Source organism: Pongo pygmaeus, chromosome 3, assembly GCF_028885625.2.
Source record: "Pongo pygmaeus isolate AG05252 chromosome 3, NHGRI_mPonPyg2-v2.0_pri, whole genome shotgun sequence".
Taxonomy (NCBI): domain Eukaryota; kingdom Metazoa; phylum Chordata; class Mammalia; order Primates; family Hominidae; genus Pongo; species Pongo pygmaeus.
Window position 1 is genome coordinate 179247924 of NC_072376.2, and position 10797 is coordinate 179258720.

Sequence of the window (10797 nt, forward strand, 5' to 3'; positions counted from 1 at the left end):
AGCCTAATCACAATTTGTCAGGCAAAACGGGCCATGGATATTGTTTAAGCCTGCCCTGTCATTTCAGAAATGAGAAATTTGAGGCTAAAACATTTAATGGTAACTAAAATAGCATAAGAAATTAACAGTTGAAATTAGAGTCCTGGCTTCCCGATTGCTGTTCCTTTATTATTCTGAGAATTTTTTATGTTACTTGTTTGTTTTTTCAGCTAGGTTGGAATTTTTCTGGTAGACTTCTTTTTTCTGTTACTTTCTAGCAGTCATACATGCTGAAATACTCTTATTTATGTCTGCTTTTATTTCTCCTCAAAGTCTCTTTAACAGGTTCATTTATTCTACTCTTTCATCAAATATTTATTTTGCATCTGCTTTGGACAATGTAAATGTGTGGGAATTTTTAAGACAATAGAAGGGAATCCTGCCTATTGACAGCTTACAGTCTGATAAGTTAAACTTATGATTTTCAATTTATCTTTCAATTTCTGCTGACAAGACAGCCAAGTCCAGTACCATATCTGTCAGCATTTGCTACATGTATAAAGCATTTATTCATTATTTACTGTCTTCTAGAATATGGACAGCTATTTTTGATGGATCCTTAAGTATACAGTTTAATTTGCTTAGGTAAATTTATATTTCTGTATACAATTTTAATTTTATGCCCAAGAAAAATTTTTAACTATGAATTTTTAAACTAGGTGATTAGAAATGTTGTACTATGTAATGATGGCTGCTTTTCTTTACAAGTTAAAAAAAAAGTCCACGGAAAATGGACTTAATTGGAAAGAGTTCTTTTTTCCTCTGATAGTTTGCTTAAATTCTAATTCCAAATTTATTTTAATAAGTAACAAACAGTATTACTCCAGCCTTAAATAAGTTAATTAAAGGAAACAAATCTTTAGTAAAAAAAAAATCCTGTGTCTTTTCTAAGAGGATGTGGCTACAAAACAGAAAAACAGGAGAAACATGGAGAGAAAATAATTTTTAAAATCAAAGCATTGTCTCTTGGGACTTCTTTTCTGTAATATAAAACATCATGCTCTTTGTCAATGACATTTAAAAATAAAATAATATATTATTAAACTCTTTGGAAAGGAAATTATTCGATCTAAATCAATTAAATTGGAATGTTCACTAAAAGCATTTGTAGGTCAAATTACAAGATTTCTCCTGGAGTTTAATACTTTACCAGGAAATAAACAAACCTGTCTTTCCAAATTAAAATGAAGTTCACCCTAGGCTTCTCTTCCCTTCTTGTTACCTTTCTTATTCAGCTTCATTTTCCATTTCTCAGAATTCTATAAGAACCGCTTGGGCAGCTGTTCTTTATTGATGTAAAAATGCTATTGCCAACATACTAAATAACTGGTTTTGTATTTTTCTGACTTGGTAAATGAATAGGTAGATTTGATGAAATCTGTGATGAAAATGTGTTCACCGTATTTAAAAATCATCTTTTAAAGTGACCTATTACAATAAATGACCTATTGACCATTGCTTGAGTGGCCGGGAGGATTCTGGAAAACACCCAGAAGCAATTGCCCTCAGGCTGCCTATTTTATTCTGGAATTTCTCTCAGGGTATATTATAGGTTGGTGCAACAGTAATTACAGTTTAATAAAATCACACCTCTTTTGCATATAGCATTCAAATGTTCATTTCATTCTTTACAAATTCATCCTGTGGACTGAATTCTGTCATGGGGTGTGTGTGTGTGTGTGTGTGATGGTTAGAAATTAATTCCAGATTTATTAGTTTGAGCGGTGATCCATAGGAATGAAGGTGTGCACTGCAACAGATAAACGAAAACGGAAGCAAAACCGGGGGTGGGGGGAACTTCTTGTTGTCCTTAAATGCAATTTAAGGCATTTGTTTTTAAATGTAGGCCATTTTTCTAGAAGTTTTTAATAAAGTTCCATAAAGACAACTTCCTGTGATTTTCAGATTCATAAAGCCTCTATGAAGTCATTTTTCCTCTTCTGTTTAATTTCTTCAGTTCTTCCTTGATTTTTATTCCAAGCTGTGGCTGGCAGAGGGTTGCTTCTTCTGGATCCTGGTCTTTGTGATGCTAACTTGTATCTGTGAGGCAGACACACAAAAGGCTGCCTGCACCAGATCTCCAGGTCCTCTGCTGCAGCATTTCCTGGGCTGTGGAATAAAAGTAATGCAAGTGCTGAAGCTATTTTAAAAAGCTGAAAGCAAAATATATCAGTCAATTCTCAAACTTGGAGAAGAGGGAGAATTTTTAAAAATCTGTAAATGAGATTACAGATTTACATATTTATATGTTGAATTCAGAAATATTTTCCACAAAATATTTTACTGGCCTTCAAAAATCGAATTTTTCCTTTCTAATAGGAGATTAATAGTGCTTTAAATTGTTGTTCAATTTTCCTGGTTTCTCATTTCATACCTGAGTGGATCCTACAGCACAGATGATGGCATTTACATGTACTTATAGGAAAATAATAACAATAATAATGGTAGCTTAAATTTATACAGGTTTTACTATGCCAGGTACCTTTTAAGCATTTTTCATATATGAACCTATGCACTCCTCATCTGGACCCTATGATGTGAGTACTATGGATGATTCCCTTTTTAGAAAAGAAATTGTGGAAAAAAGTCCCCCAGCTGGTAAAGAACAGAGCCAGATTTGCACCCAGGCAATTTGACTGAGAGTTCCATCCCAAGAAGGGGCAAATAATTCTTGGAGTTACTGAGATAAAAAAACCACTGTAGTGGGAAAGGGAAGATGCTTGGCTTCCAGTTTGTGGGACTTGGGAGATAAAATCCCAAGGCTAATTAGTATTCCAGCTTTCAGGAATATTTCCTCACATAAATACATTTGTAATAGTGGCACCTCTATCAGTAGGTTGTGTGAGATACTCATCTACCATTTGGAAGATGGAGCTACATTTACATTCACCATGTAACACAGCCCAATGGGGAAGTCATTCTTGTGATTGGAACCCTAGCTGGAAGTTCCTTCATATGTTAGTCACACAAAGGTCTCTGAATTTGCTGTTGTTTATGACAACACCCATAGATTTGCTTGGGCACACATGAATTCAGACATATGTGAAAGGGGTTCCATACCCGTAATTCAGAAATATTTTGTTATTTAAAAGTCAACAAACCACAATATGGGTAAACTATACACAAATCTGAAAAGTCCAATTTAGAATTTCAGCTGCCTAACCATCTTCACTAAGGACTATCTGGTCACAGACTACCATGACAGTATTACAATTGTACTTGGCTATCCAGGGGTTTGCTTCTCCAGATCTTACCACATTGGATTTCCCCCGGGATGTTCCTCATTTTAGCAGTGAAACTCCTGCTTCCCAGAAACTCTTTCAATCCTTGACGAACAGGGACAGAAAGAAACTCTACTTTCTCCTGACACTTTTCATATCCCATTCTTTTATCTCCCTCCTAACCACCATGCTTGCTTGGATAGGTTGGTGGGGCATTGTAGGCTTTCTGCCTTTATTTAATCTCCAGTAATTAAAAAGTTGTAGGGCTCTGGCCAGGTGCGGTGGCTCATGCATGTAATCCCAGCACTTTGGGAGGCTAAGGCAGGTGGATCACTTGAGGTCAGGAGTTCAAGACCAGCCTGGCCAACATGATGAAACCCTGTCTCTAGTAAAAATACAAAACATTAGCCACATGTGGTAGTGAGCGCCTGTAGTGCCAGTTACTTGGCAGGGTGAGGCAGGAGAATCGCTTGAATCTGGGAGGCAGAGGTTGTAGTGAGCTGAGATTACGCCATTTCACTCCAGCCTGGGTGATAGAGTGAGAGTTCTTCTCAACAAAAAAAAAAAAAAAAAAAAAAAAGCTTTGGGGCTCTGACTACAAAGTGTTCCTGAGAAGAGTGTTTGAAACCTTTTATTTTCTAAATTATACTAACTGAAAGGTTTTATGCACACTTATTTATTTTGTTGGTGTATTTACCTTGAGCAACAAAGGTCACTCAAAAATAACTGGTAGAGACTATGTTTATTAATTTCTTTTTTAAAGGAGCTGTGAGGAGCATTTACTATTTTTTCATGTAATAAACACAGACTATTATTGGATAGGTTGTAGAACTGCAAAGATAATTATAATTAATGATATATGTAGGTTTTTCCCCATCAAGTGAGATAAATATTTCTATTGAAGTAAAATACTACTATTGTATATATTCTATATAGAAAGTTCTATGTAACACAAACACACGCAGAGGAGTTTTATATCTATTGTTGAATTTTAAGTTACTTCTTCTTTGCATTTGGGGTTCTTAAATTGTTACGATTAAACTTGAGTTAATACTCTGGCGTCTTCTTTAAGAAAATAGTTATTTGAGACTAGAGACAGTGTTAGGTAGAAAAATTTTAAAAATTATGGAGTTACTAGGTGGTAGATTCTAAGTGATTTTCATGTTTTAAATTCTCAAACCTCACTACAATTGGTACCATTATTTTCATCTGTATTTTACCCTTGAGAAAATTATGGCTCAAAGACATCACTTACCCAGAGTCACAGAGCCAGCAGGTATTGGGACTGAGATTCCAACCCAGGTCGTCCATGTCTGGGGCCTGGGTGGACACCCATGACACTATCTGACTCTCCAGTTATGGAAAATGTATCTGACGCTGGAAGTAGAAACACAAGTTAGACAATGGCTAGGCTACACTGAAACTACACTGAAATTTAAATTGGACCCATTAAAGCTCATTGACCTTACTCATTTTATTTTTCTTTCCTGGGCAGAGTGTGGTGGACGATTGAAAGCAGAATCAAAACCCAGAGATCTGTACTCACATGCTCAGTTTGGTGATAACAACTACCCAGGACAGGCTGACTGTGAATGGCTGTTAGTATCAGAACGGGGCTCTCGACTTGAATTAGCCTTCCAGACATTTGAAGTGGAAGAAGAAGCAGACTGTGGCTATGACTACGTGGAGCTCTTTGATGGTCTCGATTCAACAGCTGTGGGGCTTGGTCGATTCTGTGGATCCGGGGTAAATATACCACCAACAGCATACCCTAGACATGATTAAAGATGCCTATTGATTCATGATTGATATGTGTACCATTCACAAGTTGGCAATGCTTTTGCAAAAAAAAAAAAAAAAAAAAAAAAAAAGCTACATTGTATTATAAATGGCTTGACAAAATATAACATGTCTCTACCCTTATCACTTCACTTCTATGAATTTGCCTGAATATCAGGTGAAACCGATGAAATCAGTACGTATAATTTCTTGTCACTTTTCCATTGTTCTAACTTATTATGCAATAAATATTTAAATACTTAATCTAACAGCAGCATATTTACACACATACCATAGACAATTCTGTCACATTTCTAAAGTAAAGCATAAAGGAAAAAAATAATATGCACACCATTCTAATTCACGTTCTCTTTTTAAAAAATATATTTGGCGGCAGTGGCAAGGTCAGCCACTGGTGTCTGTACACAGGCAGTGCTACAGAGATATTGTTCCATTGCAGAGTGTCGCTTGTGCAGGTGCAGAGTGCCAGGTACAGGTCAGAAGAGGTCACCATGAGAAATAAGGAAAAGAAAAACATAAGGTTTTCTCAGTGCTTTTCCCCCAGGATTCACTGCATTAATATTTATATATTTATAGTCTTCTGAATACATATTTTGTCCTGAAGATAATAGTCCCAGTTTTTCAAACATCTACCAGTAGCTATTGCTTCAGTAATACTGTTGAACTCCTGCCCAAATGACAACTGAAATATAACGAAAAAGCTTCTTCGTGCTTAGATTGTTAAAACAAGAAATAATGGACGATTTGGATTTTGGAAGTGGCTCTGCTCCAGAGCAGCTTCTGAAACACATTTAGTATCTCTACACTCTCTGAACCTCACTTTACTGATTTGTAAATCAAGAGAACTTGGCTTAAAAGTTTAGGGAAAAACACTCAAGTTCTAGAGAGAAAAGTGCCCGGAACTTAGAAAATGTAATGTATGTTCAGAGCTCAGCTACATCACCGACTAGCCACATGAGCTCTAGCATGTCACTTTCTTCTCCGAATCCCATTTTCTCCTCTATAAAGTGAAGAAGTCGATTGCACCTACTCTCCAAGGTTGTTGGGAGGATTAAATTATATTCCAAAGAAAAGTATTCCCAAACATGCATTACATTGAAGAAAAAGTGATTCTTTTTATTGCTTCTTTACTTGCTTGTTGTTTTTGTTTTCCTTCAGCCACCAGAAGAGATTTATTCAATTGGAGATGCAGTTTTAATTCATTTCCACACTGATGACACAATCAACAAGAAGGGATTTCATATAAGATACAAAAGCATAAGATATCCAGATACCACACATACCAAAAAATAACACCAAAACCTCTGTCAGAACACAAAGGAATGTGCATAATGGAGAGAAGACATATTTTTTTTAAAACTGAAGATATTGGCACAAATGTTTTATACAAAGAGTTTGAACAAAAAAATCCCTGTAAGACCAGAGTTATCTTTGTACTAAAAGAGAAGTTTCCAGCGAAACCCTCATCAGCATTACAAGGATATTTGAACTCCATGCTTGATGGTATTAATAAAGCTGGTGAGAGGGCAGCATATACTTCAAGGAAGACTCTACAAGCTTTTGTTCAAAGCTTGAAATAGATGCCTCACAATTCAGACAGTTTAATTCAGGAACTGTGACCCTGCAGTGTTCTTTTTGACAATTTGTCAAGATTTAGGGACATAAAATGATCTTGCAGGTCATAAACTGGAAAACAGTATTCTGGTTGTCTTAGGATAATTGCTGACTTTGTATCTTGGATACAGTGTAAACCAGATCCATATAAGGTGAATGTGAAATGGGAGTCTTTTGAGGGTGATTTGTACTTTCCATGTGTATGTGTGTGTCTGGTGTTTGGAAACTGGGATATTTCAGCTTCATTATTTCTACTTGCAGGCCAGCTTAACCTCTGAAACACAAATGATCTTGAGACCACTTTAGTGTACTTACATTTTGATGAGTTTGAAATGTCAATGGTGTCTATTATTGCAGTTAAATTCTAGACACCGGTTCTTTAAGTCTTGGAAAATGCCCAGTGAATTGGTAAACTTAGTTCATTTTTTTGGAAGTGCTGTCTTTTCACACCAAATCCAAGAAGCCTGTGATGTCTTATGAACCTTGTGAGAAAACTCCGAAGAGGTGTGAGCAGGATTCTTCTGAATGACTGTCTGGATGGTTCATTACTCAAGTTACTGCTGCTGCTATTGTCTTTCCTTTGTTGTCGATCTGTTATTGCTGTATTATTATTGTTGATGTTGTCATGGTTAATCTATTTTTTAAAAATGAAATGAAGCAGAAGTAGGTCTTGTGAGAACTGAAAGATCTCTTTCATTTTTCTTTTCCTGGGATTCATTTTTTCAAAATGCAATGCTGGAAAAAAAAGATTTGTTTCTGAAAGACTTCTTATGGTGCTATTCCATAAACTTTTTTTTTAAACAAGTTTTTGACCTTTGAGCCAACCCACCTGTAGACTACGAATGTCTCCCTATGGCTGGTGGCATTTGAAGACTAAAGACTTGTCAAATATATCAAGAGTATATCATTGCAAGGGCAACACTTGTCCTGTGGAACAACTACTTATAATGCCTTAGAATTCTTGCACATGATCAAACAGATCCTCCTAAAACACACCTTTTGAAATGTTGAACATAATAGTGTATGTTAATTAACAGCTCTATGAAGAAAATCCATTTCCATGACTGAAGCATTGGATATAAATATGGTGTGCTGCTTTTATTGTAGAAAATGTAATTTGAGGATGAGTTTTCTGCTTTAAAGGCATGTGTGTTTTTAAAATTAATGAATGTAGAAGTGTGATTGTCTGAGTGAGTGAAACTACAAGAGGTAAAAAATAACAGGTGGTTGAAAAGTTAAAATGTATGTGCCAAGTTCTACTAGAATTCCATTTGAAATAGCGCCTTCCTTAGGTTTCATGGACAAATAATGGGAACTTCTAATTTTGATCAATCCCATTAAAAAAAAAGGCTCTTTCCTTTAGATAAACTCTATTTTGATGTCAATATAGATTACTGTATGAAGTAGCTTTGTTTCTGTTACCTGTCCATGAGCATACAACATTGAATACAATTGGGTGTATTCTTTCAGTTTTACAAAATTAAACTATACACACAGATGTAGCTTATCTGTTTTTTTCTTAAATTGTTGCCCTGAAAAAATTTCTTGCATATGAATTGTAAAATGTAAATACATTTTTATAACCAAGTTTTGATCTTATTGAATGTTACTTTGAAAATGTATAACTATTGCCTGCAATGTAGATGAGCCTTTTAGTAGAGCTGATTTATTCCAGTAACTTCTTCCGTATTTTCTCACTAATCTCCAGTTAGCCAAAATATGCCAGAAATGGGAAAGAGAGGAGAAAAAGTCATTAACACCTATACTGTTCTATACTACTCCTACCCGTGTGCTAGGAATGTGCACTAGCTCTTTTTAAATTCCGTGCTACACTTTGAGGACTGTCATCATGTTCTCGTTTTGTAGTTCAGAAACTGAGGCTCAAAGAATTTATGTAACCTTCCCGGAGTCACAGTGTAAAGTTAGATGTTGAAACCCAGTTTGTCTTATATAAATGAGTCTCTGCTTGTTCTACAAAGGTAATAGAATCAATCTTGACCTATATAAATAGTAGATTTTTTATGGTGAAACTTTCCCACATAAAGTAAATTTTAGGGGTGAATTAGAGTAAAACTTTCAGGATAAGCATTTTGTTCTTTTCAAGAACAGCATGAAATTTAGAATATCAATGATAGCTATCTTTAAGAATCAGAATTAGTACTAGAAATTAAAAAAACCTATAGTTTGGAGTTAGTATGAGCCTTTTGTGAAAATAAATATATTAAATTATTTTGCCTGATGTGGTAGGGGAAATGTGTTGCTCTATATTAAGAAATATTCTGGATATTCTGATTGACATCTTATTAGGCCACAGGGAGCTATGCTCTGCACAACTGAGAAATTAGGTATTTAGAAGGCATATAGAGATGTTGTCATAACTAGGTCTTCAACGTGAAAATTAATTTTTATTGTATCATGTCAGATATCAGTTTACCACATATTATTTTTATATTAATTCAACATTTGCCTTAAATGTGTTGTTAAATGAAAATACAGACAGCTTCATTGTTGTGTTGTTAATAATTGTTAGTTACTGCTCCAGGCATTTTATTAAATTAATTTTTTAAATTATTTTCCACCCTACATCAGTATATTGGTTGTGCTTTATATTTGCCAAAGTCCTAACTCCCATATTGTCCTCTCTGACTATACACAGAACAAAAAAACACTGTTCTCGCTTGATTTTATTAAATTATTTTTAAAAGTCAATTTTGAAAATAACTGAGTTTATTAAGGAGATCGTGACTTAACTTAAATGGACAAAATAACTTTTTAAAAGAAATGCATGAGAAGCAATTGTGTTTCCAAAACCCTCAAGTATCCCATTCCTATATTGGCTGGATTTTTGCTATCTACAACTCATTTTAATATGTCACAGTATAAGATTCAAATTCTGTTTAACTTTGTTTTAAAATATCTTAGTCTCTTTTATTTGGTTTGTGATACTGCTGTATCTTTGGTGGTAAGCTTCAAATATCAAATTTTGTTCTGCCATATAGAAAGATCTCTAAAAGCATCAAATGACTAATTTTATTTTTGTAAGGTTAAAATTTATTTTTAAAAGAAACATTAAATTATGTCTTTGTGTAGATTTAGAAGGACTATAACCCTGTGTGACATTATAAATTACTTAAAACAGTTATCAAATATTTGGAAACTATTATTTACTAATAAGAATAAGACTTGCCTTATGGAGAATTTTTGATGCCACTTGTTAAATCACGCATGGAAGGAGGAAAGCAGAAAATATAATTGCCTCCTAAAGATATATAATTCGAATTGCAGTAATGCTTTCTATTTTACAACAACAAATGTGTAATAAGAACTTGTCAAAAAGAGAAAAAAAGGTGGCCTGTGAATGAATTGAAAGTTGTTATGCTTCAATGCATGGTAATTGGTTTCCAATGAATATTTAGCTTTTGGTCTTTTATGTTATTGTTATAAAACTGAGAAACTTTGCATTAGGTTAGGAAACAAGAAGTGGAGAGGCTGGCTCTGATATTTTGTGAAATAGTATTGTTTGTCTCCAAACTTTCTTCTGACATCTACATTTTCACTGTCTAGTTTCCAACCTGCCTAACTTTCCCTCACTCCAGTATATTGAACCTGAATCCAAGCTGGTCACGTGACTCTAGTTCCAGCCATGACACCCTAATGCAAGTACCCATGCAGGATGAAAACAAAGGAATTACAGGGCTCTGAGCACACTTTACTATATATAACCTCCCTCTCATCCAATATTCTAAGCGGCAAATGAATACAATGAATATCAACTTCTAACTTCAAAAAACTTGTAGGTGGAAATGTATCTGCATAAAAAGCAGTTGAAAAGAGATCTATTAAACTATACACAGATTGAGGCACTTAGAAGGTCCTAGTGATCAGGGCTTATCTTTATGCATTGCCAGGTTGGAGGTATATGAGTAAATATTGACATTGCTTCTGTTGTTATATTTCTATATGAATACAAGTTAACGGCTTCCCCAGTCCCTCTGATCTTACTTTGTCTGTCTGTCTGTATTGTCCTTATATCTGGAAAGTTACTTATATAACATTTTATTTTTGCTCAATTATCAAATTTTCAGAGCATACTTGCTTCTGAAAACAAATAGCAATGAAGATT

General features: G+C 34.7%; 1 protein-coding gene across 1 annotated transcript in view; it reads left to right on the forward strand.

Moving 5' to 3' along the window:
- TLL1 (tolloid like 1) overlaps window positions 1-9324 on the forward strand; it is a 235589-nt gene extending 226265 nt beyond the window's left edge. The window contains exons 21-22 of the mRNA XM_054486131.2: window positions 4756-5006; window positions 6219-9324. Of these exons, the coding sequence (XP_054342106.2) occupies window positions 4756-5006; window positions 6219-6353 (386 nt within the window). The 3' untranslated portion in view covers window positions 6354-9324. The remainder of the gene's footprint in view (window positions 1-4755; window positions 5007-6218) is intronic.
- The last annotated feature ends 1473 nt before the right edge of the window (window positions 9325-10797 follow it).